The 15,361-nt window shown below is 43.6% G+C and overlaps 3 protein-coding genes across 9 annotated transcripts in view; 2 read left to right on the top strand and 1 right to left on the bottom strand.

Moving 5' to 3' along the window:
• SLC7A6 (solute carrier family 7 member 6) overlaps positions 1–1,861 on the top strand; it is a 29,186-nt gene extending 27,325 nt beyond the window's left edge. For all 4 annotated transcript variants that reach the window (XM_031458210.2, XM_031458208.2, XM_064489031.1 and 1 more), the window contains one exon: positions 3–1,861. In XM_031458210.2, the coding sequence (XP_031314070.1) occupies positions 3–47 (45 nt within the window). In that variant the 3' untranslated portion in view covers positions 48–1,861. The remainder of the gene's footprint in view (positions 1–2) is intronic.
• SLC7A6OS (solute carrier family 7 member 6 opposite strand) lies at positions 1,104–9,910 on the bottom strand. 2 transcript variants are annotated; one of them, XM_064489033.1, is made up of 6 exons: positions 9,716–9,910; positions 9,333–9,611; positions 5,986–6,189; positions 4,790–4,910; positions 3,843–3,994; positions 1,104–2,444 (listed from the first exon to the last, which is right to left on the bottom strand). In XM_064489033.1, exons 1-5 carry the CDS (start codon positions 9,908–9,910, stop codon positions 3,864–3,866), a joined length of 930 nt encoding a protein of 309 aa, XP_064345103.1. In that variant the 3' UTR covers positions 1,104–2,444; positions 3,843–3,863. The 2 variants fall into 2 exon arrangements, with proteins under 2 accessions (XP_064345103.1, XP_010977546.1); XM_010979244.3 differs by lacking the exon at positions 1,104–2,444 and having other exon boundaries at positions 3,163–3,994.
• A 32-nt stretch (positions 9,911–9,942) lies between these two features.
• PRMT7 (protein arginine methyltransferase 7) overlaps positions 9,943–15,361 on the top strand; it is a 33,394-nt gene continuing 27,975 nt past the window's right edge. For 2 of the 3 annotated variants that reach the window (XM_010979243.3, XM_010979241.3), the window contains exons 1-2: positions 9,943–10,084; positions 13,381–13,559. In XM_010979243.3, coding sequence (XP_010977545.3) covers positions 10,064–10,084; positions 13,381–13,559 — 200 coding nt within the window. In that variant the 5' untranslated portion in view covers positions 9,943–10,063. Of the gene's footprint in view, positions 10,085–12,209; positions 12,320–13,380; positions 13,560–15,361 lie in introns of all 3 variants that reach the window. The other variant, XM_031458203.2, reaches the window with a different exon arrangement.

Here is a 15,361-nt window from a genome sequence, read left to right as displayed (position 1 = left end):
AGCTGCTATCACCAAAGTCACCCAGAAGCTTTGCTTTTGCGTCCTGACTGAGCTAGATGTAGCTGAAGAGAGAAAGGTTGAAAGGAAAACTGAGTAGAGGCCAGATGTGACATCCCCTGAGGCCTGGAAGGCTGCTACCTGTGGCCACAGCTACCAAAGTCCAGATGAAAAGACTGTAGGCCCAACCCTCTTGTGCTAAAGGGGGCTGCTGGCCCACATTATGGAAGGGGGCTCAGGGCTGATGGCCTTCTCAGGTGGTCTCTTGTCGGTAAGCTATGGGAGGAGTCTCAGGGTCTGGGGCCAGTCTGAAGGTGGGGACTTCAGATGGTGATGGGAGAGGGCTTGGGTAGCAGGGAAATGATTGTTTAGTTTTGTTCCTGGTGAGTAGGTGCAGCCCTTACACTTACTTGGTGCTGCATTGGAGGAAAAGAGTGCTAGGTTAGTAGCTGTGGCTGGTGGTTTTTGATTCTGTTATTTGTTTGAATCAGGAGTCTCTACAAAGGGGCTGCTTTATGGGAAGTTTTCCTCTGGCCAGGTTGAAGCACCTGACTATAGAGCCTGAAAAGCTCTAGCTAAAATCTTTCCCTGGGGAGAGGTTGTATTCCATTATTTATTGATTATTAATTTATCTGGAACACCAATTCTAGCAAATCATTGGTGTTCATTCATCTACAGGATGCAACAGACTGACTGTATAAAAACTCCAAGTACCCCAAACTGAATCCCTCTGCCCTTAGAGGTGTCTATGTGGTGGCAAGCCAGACTCTGACCACAGATCTTTGGCTCAGTTTTAGCACAATCTCCTGTTGAGTCTCACGGGCAGTGGTGAACTTTAAAGACTTTTTCACTCATGTACCGAAAGATTTCTTACTCATGTGCCAACTACACTTTAGTGTGTAGACAGGCCACATGTTACAAGCACCTGGCTCAAGTTCAGCAATGACAACAAATCTGAGTCAGAAGTCTGGTAATACTGCTACTTTAAGGATAATTATTTTACTTGAGACCTTAGGTCTTTGTTCTAGTGACAAAAAACAAACCTCCAGGTTTATGGTATGAACTTTAATAAGAGGGCATAAACTTCTGGAATTCGGGTGAATCACTTGAATTCTTTCAGCTGTCAATGACTTAGAGAACTTCTCCTGGACCCAAGCCAACAAGTAGCTTGTTCCTTTCTGTAAGGGCTAGTGTGAGGGGCTGCTGTGCAGACCCACGCAAGCCCACCTTGGTGCTAGAAGTGGTCACTTTTTTCTGAAAACCTCACACCAGGCTGCATCCTCCTCCTCCTCTTCTGTCCCTGACACCAGGCTTTGTTTACACTCTGAGCCACCTTGGTGTGGATCACTGGGACAATGTACTTCTCTCCTGCCTGCCTCCCCTTGGCTGAGGTGTGGTGGGGCTGCAGTCTCAGGAAGAGCTTGGTACCTGTGGGGACTTCTGTTTTCTCTCTGTGGAGATCAGTGAAGACTTTGGGAATAAGGCTACTCCAGCCTCCATCAGGCTCTTCAGCAGACTGTGATCAGAAGCAGCTAATTCTGGTGCTCAGGCTGTGCTTGAGCACCCAAGTTGGGCCAGAGCAGTAGGTTTGGCCTAGTGGATGTTCCTTCGTGGGCGGCATGGCTGTACTGGATTGGACAACTGTCCTGTGATGCTCCCAGACACGGTCATCCTGGACCCAGAAGAACTTGCTGGCTTGGCATGCCCTGTGGACTTACTGTCCTTAGGTTTTAAAACTGATCAATGGTAAAGACAAGAACTATGAGGCAATCTACCTTTCTGACCATTCTTCACCAAACTGGACCCAACTGCAGACATGGGAGTAACCTTGGTTATACTTATTCAATAAATGCAGTTTAGGGGAGCATGCTCAGTTGCCTTTGGTTCAGGAAATGCATCTGTGAGAACATGGGATACATTCCTGCTGTCATGGGTTGGGGATTTGCCTGACAACAGGGAGTCTTATGGAAAGGCTGATTTGCCCAGACTATGTAAACATGACTCCTGTCTGAGCCAAGCTGGCACCTATCCCAGGAATCCTCTGGAGCTAATCCTTCAAGCAGAGTGTGCTTGCCTCGAGGATCCCTGACCCAGGCTCTGGCTTTCCACCTTGAAGTAAATGACCGCTAATCTCAGGAACTTGCTGTCTCCCAGTGACTCTTGGGGGAAGCAAGGGACCTCGCACCCCAGGTGCCCTAGTACTTGCTTAGTGAGCCGTGTCCTCCTCCTCATTACTGGACGGTAACTGCATTCTTCCCCTCTATGCTGCATACAGACTTCTCCTGGGAACCCTTCTAAGGGAGGGAAGCCAGCACTCGAGCTTTGTAGTGGAATTAGTTTCCTCCAGGTCTTTGTTGTTCGTCTCCTTGAATCGTTCTCCTGGTGAGTTAATCCCCTTTGCAGTGGGTACAGTTTGTGAAGCTGTCAGACCTTTCATGCTGGCAAACCTTAACGAGTACATAAATAGCAGTGAGCACATTATAATGGCAGAAGGGTTTCCAACCCTTCATTTCTATGCCTACAGGAGACTGAGATGACCAGTAATAGGCATGTAAGTTGTCACCTGTTACTTGCAGCACTGAATTGCACCTTTGTGGATAGTTCGGATGGGAAACCAAGTCTGCTGGTTTTATAACTGCAGTAATAGGCCTGAGTATACATACACACAGAATTTAATCACTTTAGGAGATTTATCAACCCACATAGATAGGAATATATAGGTAAAGATGTACAAAGAGTACAATGTGAAATAGGTGGAGGTAGGATAGAAGAATAGAGATACTTATGAAATCTTAGAATTTGCAGGAAGACAGCTCCCTGAGTAATTGACTTTCCCACGTGATAGCAAGTCTGCTACAGGGCAAGAGGGCACACTTGCATCAAACATTCTGTGTATTGTTTTCCAAGACCCGCACTGTCCAATATGGTAGCTACTAGCCATATGTAGCTATTTAAGTTAAAATTTAAATTCACTTCCTCAGTTGTACCAATCAAAGTGCTCAAAAGCCGTATGTGGCTAAATGGCTACTACTGCACAGTGCACATACAGAACATATTCGTCACTGTAGAATAAATACCAACTCAGTCAGCGTTAAGCATTTGTGCTTTGGAAAGGGGTAGAGACAGTTTGCTTATAAGAGATACCAGTGCTGGTAACAAAACTGATCCCATTGATGACAGTTTATTTTTGGTGAGTACTGTGAATAAACATTTCTCAATGGACAGCCAAGTTTAGAATGTGCTTTGCTTTTCCTCAGTCGCCTTAAGTCTTTAGTGTCTGAAACTTACTAACCACCTCCCACCCCCCGGCAGTGGGAAGAAGGAGCAGGGAGGTGCAGAGGAAGGGTAGTAGGAAAACATGTAAGATACTCAGATTTTAAAGGCAGCAGATTCTATTTCCTTTCTTAATGGCCATTACCATTCAGTCTGTGCTGCTACAAGGGACCCACTGTAACCCTTCTGCATTCCCTCTACCAAAAGAAATAGGCTCTTACTAGAAGCACATGGCCTGGGAAAGCCAAGGCTCTGTGCTGATAAAATGGGGAGCTCTTCCACTTACCGGTAGGAGAATGGGAATGCCAGGAAAATGCTTGGGTGAGTGAGCTGCATTTTCACAGCATTCCCTCCACTCCCCATCCCCAACTGTAGAGTCACTTTTGATCAAAACAAAGGGGCCCTACAGTTAGTAGAAAAGATGCACTCCTTTAGCGCAAGTTTTCACCATGGTGGAACAGTGCTTTTGGGTATGCTTTTTCCTTCCACATGTTAAACTAGGGAACCTGAGGGGATGTTACTAGGGTGGCTGACACTGCACTCACAAAACCCTCAGGGGCTTGTGGTAGAACCTCATGGATATCACAGGATCATCAGTCTGAATTCAGGTCATGGGGGCTGTCATAGCCAAACTCCTTCTGCACATCCAGAGGGTATTTGCTCCATATCTGTGGTCTACTGTGGTCTCTTTCTTCTTCACTGAGGCTGCTGTATTCATCAGAGCCTAGAATGAGATAACAGGAATAGGCCCTTAATTGTATGGTTTTCTAGATGACCACAAGAGCCTTTTCCCTTCCCAAAAGCCTGTTTTTGTTTTTGGTTTTTTTGGTCCCTATTATTATAAAATACTTGCTCAATAAATAAAATTCAGAATATAGAACATTTTTTTTTAAAAAGCAATAAAATTCCTACTGTGTACACTAAGTTCTTTAACATTGGAGGGTTTTGTCATTTCTCCCCTAAGTACAGGATTTTTTTTGGTTGTAACAGTTGTATTGTAAGTATAATTCTGTACCTTGCCTTTTTCCTTTTAACGTATTATAGCATTTCCCCAATAGAATATTTCATAGTCTGATTAACTGTTGCTCCATTATCAAACACCAAGATATTGTAGGAACTGTGATGCCAGAGCATCCTTCCTTTTCTCCCTGATACCATGTTTGTGTTGTACCTTTCTTAAAACACCTGTAAATACAGCAATTCCTAGATCTGTGAAAACCCTGGGTCTACTCCTACTGGCAAATCTCTACAACACTTTATTCAAAGCATAAGGGAAAGGGATAATTGCTAGGCAATAACAGAACAAAGGATTTGAACCCAGGTCTGACTGACATTATACCTCCAGCAGCCCCCCTGGAAACAGTGGTCCTTGTATCTCCTACAGCTGCAACAGTTTGTGTTTGAGATGGTGAAGCTCAAATGGTAGAGAAGGAAAGCCAGTAAAGCTATACCTGTCAACTGTGCTCACACCTCAGTCCTAGATCCCACCAGTCCCTCCCCATCCAGGGCTGCTACCTACCTCTGGAATCTTCATCTTCGTCACTGTTCTCCTCCTCTGGATACTCATTCCGCCAGTTATTCTCACTGTTCTCATCATCTTCATCTTCATAAATGTCCTCTGGTTGCTGGTCATCATTCACCTGCACATCTCAACATAAACATGAGTATAAGTCAAAACCTCTAAGGTTATGCTCTGGGGGAAGCTATTAACAGACTGATTTGGAGAGATGGCATTTAAGGGTGCTGTGTGAAAAAGTGAAAACCTAGGAGTTAAGTTTGCTAGAGGCTATAGTAACCTTAGGCTATGAGAGGGACATAATAGCCTTACTCTATTCAGAGTCCAGCTCCAGGAATCACATTCCTGACCGGATAGTTTGAACTCCACCAGAAGGGAACACACCAGGGTGGGGAGGAGACATAGCTCTGAGCAGGTGATGACAGTGATCTTCAAACTTCTGAAGGGCAGCCAGGTAGGAGAGGGATTACATGGATTACAGGGGATACCAAAGGTTGGAACCAAAACCTAAGTGTGAAGGATGCAGAAAGGCAGGAGGGGGGCCATGCAATGGCCCCAGGTGGGTACCTGACTGTAAGACCATGCTTATAGTGCAGGTGTGGGATAGATGCTTCTCTCTCAATAAGAGTATGACAGGTACCACCTTAACTTTTCTCATTAATCATTTTAGAATTTAAGAATAACGTCAGGGTGTTAGCTATCTTAATTCAAGGTTTTCCACCTTTTAAGATACAATTAAAAAAAAAACCAAACTTTTGTTCTCATTCATGTTGCCCTCGTACATTTTTCCTTCCTGAGGGTAGGTACATACAGTATCCTTCAATATCCATGGGAGACTGATTCCATGACTCCAGGACCCCCCTGAGGATACCAAAATCTGCAGATGCTCAAGTCCCTTACACAAAATGGCTCAGTATCTGCATATAAGCTATGCATATCACAGGTATCCCATACTTTAAATCATCTCTAGATTATGTGTAGTATCTAATACCATGTAAATACTATGTAAATAGTTGCCAGTGTGCAGCATATTCAATTTTTGCTTTTTGGAACTTTCTGGAATCCCCCCCAGATATTTTCCACCTGTGGTTTGTTGAATCTGCAGATGTGGAGCCCATGGAAGCTGCAGATACAGAGGGCCAACTGTATAAAATGAATTTAGGCTGCCTCATGCCCCCTTTTCTCATGGGCCTCCTTACCAACTCCCACTCCTGGCTGTAAGGCTGCACGGAGAGGATATTCTCAATCCATCCTGGAGTGGCCTTGTCCAAATAGTAAATGTCATACACATAGTCGTCCTTCTGTTCCTCCTGGTGCCCGACTACTGCTCCTTCTTCAGATATAGTTAACCGCTCACGGATCAACTCTACAGAATTGCAGAGGATCACATCTGGATCACATGTCTGTAAAGAGAAGAGAAGATGATATATGCATAACCTAAAACATGGGTGTTCCAAGAGAATGAACCTAAGCTGGGTGAAGGGAACCTCCCTATAGTTCTCTATGTTGAATCCAAGATTCTTAACTCCATGGCCTACTAGTCTCTTCTCAGCTATGAAATTTAAAAAATCAAGTCTATAAAACTAAGTGTAGTACTAAGAATACTAAGTATAGTATTCTTTTACAATGGGAGCCTACAAGATAGTCTCCTGCTCTTTGGTGCTTGGCTGACACAAGAGAGCACATGAGAAAACTGGCTTGAGGACTGGGGGAAGAGTCTCCCAGAGTATCCCAGCTCTGCTTCTGCAGGTCTTTTCTGAGTTCCTTTGGTATGATGTTCTCCCCTCGGGAATCCACAGGCCTACAGCAGCACCTTTATAGTTGACCCCCAAACAGGTCTGCATTGTGTGTGGCCTCCTATAGAGGCCAAAGGGTGATTCCTGGACCTTGGTGACTACTGCCAGCCATCACCTACCACCTGGCTTGCCGACACTGACATCCTGCTTTCATCACAAACCAGGAGTGAACTTCCCTATAATCCTTTTTCTGGTACAAAAGTTTGAGATGTATTGCTCCAGAATAGAACTTGCCCAGGTGTGATTTACTCCAATGGCAAGAGGCTGTATTAACCAGGGTAGCACAGGCCAATGTGGAAACCAGAGGGACATGCTACAAGTTACTCCTCTTGACAGGTTCATCACTGGGAAGCTGTGCAGCTCAAATCAGACACCATTCATATGTAGGAGGGGTGTCTAATGGTCAAGGCAAATAAAAGACCAAATGTTCTCATTACTCACAGGCTAAGGGAATTAATTCCTTGCTCCAAAGTCAAAAGGAACTAGAGATGTCAGTTTTTGTGAAGACTCCTGACCAACTTCAAAGCTGTTTACAAGAAAAGTTCTGGCTCCAACTCATAAGCCCCCAACACTCATTTCAAAAAATTATTCAGCCATTAAAATATTTAAAAAGACTAGCAATACAGAAAAACACTAGACATAGAATTTTACACTCAGAAGGAAATAAACCAATCTAATTCCAGTTATCTTTGGGATGGGGGTAATATGGGTACTTTTTTCCCCCTTTATTTTTTATTTTGCTGTATTTTTTCAAATCTCCTATAATGAACATATAATTTTCATAAAAGAAAAACTGTTTTTAAGTCTATGTGCATGCTTACCTATATTTTCAACTATGCTACATATAGCATTTTCTACTGTTAAACATATGTATTTTCCCATCATGCCAGTCTTCATGGTTATCAATTTAATGGTCCAAACAGTTGTACGTGTCAATTTCTCAGACATAATTTTTAGCCACCATATACAACACTGCAATGAATGTGTTATTTCTTGTATTTAAAAAATGGGGATAAAAGTACCTACCTCATAGGGTTTTTATGAGGATAAAATGAGCTAAAAGTAATAGAAAATATAACAAGTACCTAGCACAGTATTTGACAGGTAAATCTTAAAAACTTAGTAAATCGGCAGTAGCTTTTCTTAATACCGTAGCTGTTTGCTTCTGTTTAATTATTTCCATAGGATAAATCCTGGGGGTGAGATTACTGCATAAGATGAACTGAACTTTTCCACTGTAATTTTTCAGGTTTCTTATCAAATAGTACTTTGTTTAAAAACTTAGATGTCAACTTAAGAAGCTCAATGTAATGTGGCATAAAAACGCTCTCTCTAATTTTAAAGTTTCTTTAGATTTCTGGATGGCTTTAGAGTCCAAACAACAAAAGTTTAAAAATAGTCCTCAATCTATTTTTAGGGTTCCTAATATTACTATAAAGCCCTGCTGTTTTCCCAAAGGCTTCCATCAATTTTAAGCACTACAATCATGTACAATTTTCATCATAGCCTTGCCAGCAGTGCTATCAACAACCTTTTTCCTGAGAGCCTAGTAGACATAAAACCTCGTTTGCTTTCAGCTAAAATTTATGTTTTTTATAATTAATCTGTATAAACATTTTTGATGCGTTTGCAGTTTGTATTGCATTGTTGGGAAAATTTGTCCTTATATCCTTTCTAGCTTATCTACTAGTTTTTCTTGTATGAATTATTGAGTTATTTAATTGAGTTGATTCTACTGAACACTGGTTACTTTAAAAATGTGTAACTCATGAAGCAGTCTGTAATTAGTTTTGGTAAAAGAGGTGGCTATGGACATCATGCCCAAATTATTGTCCAGGTATACTAGCACCATGATTAGATATTTTTTGCTTGATATATTTTGAATAAAAATTTCATTTTTTTAAACTTCAAAAACTATTAGAAGCAGTAACATCTGAAAAATGTTTATCAAGATGGAGCATATTTTAGGTTGAGAATTTTCTATTTCATCTTACTTTGTTTTTTGGAAGTGAGGTAAAAAACTTACTAAATGTAACTAGTAGAAAGTAACAATGAATTAAATGTGAGAAGACTTGCATTCTAGTCCTAAATCTGCCTCAAATTTGGTATGCTACTCAGGACTAGTGCTTTAAACTCCCTTTAATGAGTTTTTCCATCTCCTTTATCTTTACCTTGCTCAAAACCCCGAGTGATTTCATCTCAGGGTGAAAGGCAGTGTGTCCTTGCAAGTACCTACTTGAAAGTGTCTAACAAGCATCTTCTTCCCAAATTCCTTACTATCCCCCCCATCTCATTGGGCTCCAGGCACACTGACCTAGAAAACACCAAACTGGGCTTCAGGGCTTCTGCACTTACATGTCCTTGGTCTGGAATCCTTCTCCCCAGGATACCCCTAGTGCTCTGCCACTCACCTCCTTCGAACTTTCACTCAAGTGAAAGTGACACTGAAAGCTTTAACTCCCCCTCCCCCTTACATCCCCTATCACCATCCGGCATTGAATTTAATGTTTCTCTTCTCTGAATGTTAGGTCCTCACTGCTGTAGCCACAGAATTTAAGAACAATGTCTGGCATACAGCAGGCGCTGAGTAAGTACTTGAGTGGATAACCTAACCTGTAAAACGAGATTATCAAGCTGGATGAATCATCCATCTGTAAAGCGAAGCCATGTCAATCCTCTCTAACTCTGTGCAGACTTTGCGCACTGTCTGTCCGGAGAAGCCCAGCGCTCGACTCAGGGCGTGTACTCACTTTGTAGGAGACCGCGGCGGCGGGCTCTGGGTCTCCTTCCTCGTGTACCAGGTCCAATAACTGGAAGCCTGCATCCACGGCAGCCTCTGGGTTTCTCGGTGCGTCCTCGGACTCCAAGCCGCCAGAAGGAATCCCCGAGGATCGGCGGCTGGAAACCACCCTGTAGCGACCCTCCTGCTGGAACTCCCGAGCCGACGCGCGGAGATTATGGCGGATACGTTGCTGGCTGCCCAGGGACGGGCGCAGAGCAGCCCGCACAAGCGGCTGGACGGGCTCCTCCTGGGAGAGGAGAACCAGGGGTTCGTGAAGGGGGTCAAGGATAAGACTGCACTCCAGCTGCGCCCTAAGATCCCCTTTACATCGGCTCCCTCCCGGCCCAATACCTGGGAGCGCACAGTAGCCACCAACTGGAAGACATTGTTTTCCGCTGCTCTCTCCAGACCCTCTAGGGGTGTCTCCTGGGTTCCCGACTCATCTGCGCTGGAGCGGAGGCGTTTACAAGCGAGGACGAGCGCCTCAGCGGGCTCCGCGCTGCGCTTTCTCTTCACGCGGACCACAGCGGCCCCGCGAGTATCCATAGCGGCTGTCGAGGAGCACTGTGGGAACGCGCGAGGTGCGACGGAAGAAACTTCCAGTTCCGCTTCTGGGTCCCGCCCCCGACACGCTCAGCGCGCGCAGGGAAGTCCCTCTCTTGCGTGCCTGCCGCGGCAAGATGGCGGCGGCGGAAGTGAATGGAGGGATACCCACGACGGGTGAGGCGCTGGGCAGGTTGGGAAGGTGGGGTTGCGGTTGGAGGCCCAGGTGCAGCCAGCATGTCCTCAGCCCAAGGCCTCGGTGGAGGGGTCTGGTATGGACGTACTCGGACGCCGGGGTACACGTCTCTTCGGAACTCTTGAGGGACTTCTAGAGTCTGCATGGGGCGACTTAGAGCGCCCAGGCTGGCGGGAGAGCGGGGTTCCAGGCGGTACCCCGCTCTGCCATCTAGTCAGGTGATTGTTGCTAACTGGGCCTGTGTCTGAGCACCTCCACGGGTACTGAGTACCTGGCGGCTCCCCTCAGCGACAGAGACCCGCATCGCAATCATACCGACCTCCAGCTATCGCTCTCCAGCTGGGCCACGGTTCTCTGATTCAATGGTGTTTCCCAGTCAGTGTGTTCTGAGTAGTTGGAAACCGGTCTGTTTACTCCACCATGGTCAGAGCGGCCCCATAAAAGGGTACACCCAATGCAGATAGTCTTTTGCTTAAAACGTTTTAACCTAGTGCATCTAGAACAAAACCCGAAAGCTAACATAGCACAGTGTGATTTGCAGAAGTCCAGCCCTAATCTCCCACCTTTTCTTCTGCTCAGAGTGCTTCAGTAACTCAGGCTTTTGTCACTATGCGCTTAGTCCGTTACACCTTACGTCCTTTTCTTGGAAAAGTTGGGGTAAGGATTCCTGAAATGTGAGCACTGCACTTCCACATCCATTAACCTGGCTTATCAAGCAGGCTTTAATTTAAATGCTGTCTTCTCCGAAGAGTCTCTCCATAACTTTGTTATTCTCTTTAATAGTACCCTGTATGTTTCCATTCTTGCTCTCAGGTATTCTGGAATTGTTTCTATTTACTCTTTCTTTCTCCCATTATGGTCTATAAATTCTTGGAGGACATGGACCTCTTCTGTCTTATTTATGGTAGTCTTCCAGTCCTAAAACAGTGCCTGACATACAGAAGGTGCCAAATCAGTTTTGAATGAATGAATCAGACATCTGCTCTGAAATATGGTTAGTAGTGCAATTAGGGCTTGGCATGGTGATTTCCATTCCTTGCTGGTAAATGACAGCTTTTGGAGAATGAGGAGGAGGTTAGTGTATCCTGAATCCAGAGTGTGGGTTCCTTCTGGGAGACAACAAATCATAATCATAGGTGAGAAGATTTATCCATAGATGTGTAGTGTTCTGTCCTTTAGCATTTATTTAGGTTCATGTGAAACCACTGACTTCTCTACAGTTCTGAAAAGGCATTGTGGTCCTAGATACAGCCTTGGCAGCATCACAGATGAAAAGGGAATTCCACAGGTTAGAGTTCTTTACTATACTCTTAACCTTTAAGTGACTTCATGGTTGATTCTACATGGACCACAGGATAAGAGTTTCGGGACCCGCCACAATGTGGACTCCTCCAACGTGTTTGAATCCTTGTTCAGTTTCACATCAGCTAAACTGACTTATTCACTGTGCGTGAATGTCTAGCCTTTCTCATCTGGTGAAGTGCTTTCTCCCTCTCCTTGCCCACTTAAATCCTACCCATATTTTAAACTTTTCCTGAACATTCAGTTAGACGTGGTCATTTCTACTGTAGCATTTGTTGCACATGGTTTTCTAAAGCACATTACAGATTCTGGTAGTTCTAGATACTCTGTCTTTAATAATAAATATTAGTGTATGAGCTGTGCAGAGCTGATTCTAGCAGTGCTTTTCAAACTATAGGTTGCAACCCATTGGTAAGTTACGAAATCAAGTTAGTGGATCATTACCAGCATAAAAAATAAAAATTAAATAGACTGTATCAGAGGGCCTTGCCCATAGGAAGGCTAAACATTGTTTTGTGAAACTTCAAGTTGTATGTACTTGTGTGTGTCCTATCTCAAGGTAAAGTATTTTTCTTACTGGGGTTGTCAGAAAGCTTGAGAGCCACTAGATTAGAGAGTAGATATGCTGAAGTAGAGTTAGAAGTTTTACTGAAGGACAAATTGACTACTTTGAACCAGGCCAATGACTGCCTGAATCTTTTCAGAAAAGATTGTTCTCCTTCCTCTAGTATAAGAATTCATTGTTTATTTAGTTCAGGTAACTTCCAAGTAAAATCAGTAACTCTGGCCAATAAAATGCCTTAGGAATGTTTAGAGACCTGTGGAGGAGCCATTCTTACTAAGATTTCCTGAAAATGGATCAGTGTCAATCAAGAAGTGATGGGGAGTGTGGAACACTTGCTGTTTTCTGAATGGTAAGAGGGAGGGCACTGTGACAGGCCATGTCTGCTGAGAGGTACCTTCAGACTTTGAGCTGTGGGGGTTGCCTCTTGGAAATAGATCTCTTCGGGGAAATAGGCCATATGAGACATGAATCTAGTGACATTTTATTTATTTGAAGCACATTTGTTTTTAGATGAAGGAAGGTTTTTAAAAATTGCTTTTAAAATTGAATATTGAGTAGATAAGTAATCATAGTTAAAAGTAGTGAGGCATAAAGAATGACAGTATCATGAACACCTGTATTCTCACCACCCAGTTTTAGAAAAAAATCAATGCTGTTACTTTTGCAGTGCCATGTAAGACCCTCGTTGATTCCATCGTTTTCCCTTCCCTATTGAGAGGTAGCCACTGTCCCATTCCTTGCTACGCTTTTTAGTGTGATCCCTGAAGAGTATATTGTCCTATGTTGCATAATTATAAATACAATGATATATATTCTGTGATTTGCTTCTTTATTGGTTCAACATTATGTTCCTGGGATTATCCTCAATGATGCATATAGCTGTGATTTATTGTTTGGATGAAGGTTTTCCTAGTTGGTTTGATTGCTGTATCTTTGTATTTTTCCTCAAGTGTTTAATATTCTGAGGCACTATTGATGGCACTCCTTTACGATCACTGTAACTTCTTTTTTGTTCTCCTTTCCTTTTAGCCCTTTCCTCTGCTTTATTTCCTTTCTCACCTTCCTTCACCTAAGGCTGCACTCAGATGTACCTGTGAGGCTCTTTGGACGCTGTTGGAATCACTGAGGACTCCTAAAGCTTCTAGATAGCTTTCTGAATTTTTGTCTTAATAATTGTTTGGGTTTTTTTTTTTCTGTTTTTTTCTTTGTCTTTGTCTTAATAGTTTTTGATGTTAAATGCTGAATACAAAACCAAGTAACTCTTGCTGGAAAGATTAAAATACTCATTAACAAATATTTTCAATGGCACTGACATTTTTGTCTATTTCTTGATTTTTTTTCCCCTCTTTTCTTCCCCTTGTCTTAAAATTTCTTTTTCCTCCACATTTTTGGGCGTTATGATTTGAATAGATTTGTGATGATAAGACTTGTCCACAAGAAGTGAGCCGGGCAAGGCTGCTTTTCTATGCTAAAACTGAGGAGCTGATTGGCACCATGAAAGTCTTCTGCGGGCGTGCCAATCCAACCACGGGATCCATGGAGTGGCTGGAGGAGGATGAGCACTATGATTACCACCAGGAGATTGCAAGGTAATGAGGGTTTTTCCACAGTTGGCTGTAGCTGGGTCAGGTGCTCTATCTCAAAGCAGATGCCTTGGAATCCAGTCTGAGTGTGGAATAGGTTGTCACCCAGTGCTTCTGATCAGGGCAGGTATTGATCACCAGCAGGTCTTTTCAGCCAGATAGGCTTGTGTGGGAGTTAGGCAAAGTCAGGCCTGTGTGGAGAGTCAGGTATCATGTAGCAGCCTTACCAGAGTCCCAGAGGATCCTTCTGGGACCCAAGCAAAGAGGACCCAAGTTTCAGTAGTAGTAATGGAAATAGAAGAGTTTATGAAATTTAATCACTTACTTGTGTCACTACAACAGTGACACATTTATCATATGGTTAAATTCTTTTTAATGGAAAAGGTGAAAAAAATGTGCATTTTCTTTCCTTTGGAGGGGTGTTTAAAAGTATGTAAGTAAGTTACTGTTACTTAACAATCATTAAGTGCATACAACACTGTGCTAGGGCCATAAATACCAGAATGAAGGAGATAGGGTTCCCATCCTCAAGAAACATGCAGGTTTATGGAAGAGATAGACATATAAAAAACTATGACACCAAGAGATAAAGTCCAGTGGAAATGGGCACAAAAGTTCATGGAAGCAGCAAGAACCACCTGGGCTGGGAGGGTGATATTTGAGTGATTTCGCAAATATAAAGGCTGGGAGATTGCTTTCTGAGCAGCAGGGATTATGTGCAGACTTCCCGATGAGCTAGTGTGGGAAGTGGCTAGCAGTTCAATGTGGCTGGAGTGTGGTGCAAAAGTAGGGCAGTGGTGAGAGAGGATGCTGAAAAGCTAGGCAGGGCTCAGGTTGTAATTGGTGGTAACAAAATGTGGGAAGGGGAACATGAGTGTAAGTTCAGGATTTGCCACTTCTTAACTCTGACATTGGCCAGCCTAATTTCTCTGAACCTCAGTATGATAATATATGCCGTAATATACAATATAATAATGTGCATCAGTGTGATAATATACATCTTACCATGAAATAAATACTCTTAGGGTTGTTTGTTGAGTGAGTGAAACATGATATTTGGTACAGAATAAGGGCTCAAACATACTATTTTATTTCTAAAGATTTTGGACTTTATTTTCTGAATGATTGAGATATTAAATGGGGGGGGGGAGATTAGTTGGCATTTTAGAACATTCACTGAGAATAATGGGGAAAGTGGGTTGGAGGGAACAGAAACCACTTGGGTGGATATTGCAACCTCAAGCTGAGGCAGTGAAGGTGGAGACAGGAGGAGACAGCTTTGAGGGAGTTTGACTTTGATAACTCATTGGATGCAATGATGGAAGGAGAGAGAAGATTCAAGAAGCACCAAGATTTCTGGTTAGAGTGACTAGGTGGATGGAACTGATATTTCCTGAGAGGAAAACACGGGGGGAATGGGTGATGTTGGGGAGGGGAAGGTGATGGAGATTAGGTACCTAGATTTGGCCATCCAGATAGAAATGCCAGTGGGCAGATAAATGTGGATCTGGAGACAGTTGGCAGTTGTTAGAGTTGAATTGAAAGAGATGCAGGCTTTCAGAGATGGGGATGTGGGATGAGAAAGGTAGAGGGCTGAAAAAGGAATCCTGGAATAGCTGAGGAGGTAGGAAACCAGGAGGGAATGGCCAGAGAGTAGAAAGGAAGGCAATGTTTCAGGAAGACGGAGTTTCCAGCAAGGTCAGAGAAATCCTGGATGTTAGTGATGTGAATGAGCTGGTGGTGCTTAGAGAGAGTGAAGTCAGTGGAGTTGGTGGGGAGTGAGTGGGTGATGGGACAGGGACGATGGG

This window comes from Camelus dromedarius, chromosome 9 (assembly GCF_036321535.1).
Source record: "Camelus dromedarius isolate mCamDro1 chromosome 9, mCamDro1.pat, whole genome shotgun sequence".
NCBI lineage: Eukaryota > Metazoa > Chordata > Mammalia > Artiodactyla > Camelidae > Camelus > Camelus dromedarius.
This window is presented reverse-complemented; position numbering and strand designations above follow the sequence as displayed.

What these genes read in the sequence shown, in the direction of transcription:
- SLC7A6OS (XM_064489033.1), bottom strand. Translation starts at nt 9,910, where the DNA reads ATGGATACTCGCGGGGCCGCTGTGGTCCGCGTGAAGAGAAAGCGCAGC. An exon ending in TGGCTACTGTGCGCTCCCAG is followed by an intron (nt 9,612 to 9,715) that starts GTATTGGGCCGG and finishes CTCCTCTCCCAG; the next exon opens with GAGGAGCCCGTCCAGCCGCT. An exon ending in ACAGCCAGGAGTGGGAGTTG is followed by an intron (nt 4,911 to 5,985) that starts GTAAGGAGGCCC and finishes TGAGATGTGCAG; the next exon opens with GTGAATGATGACCAGCAACC.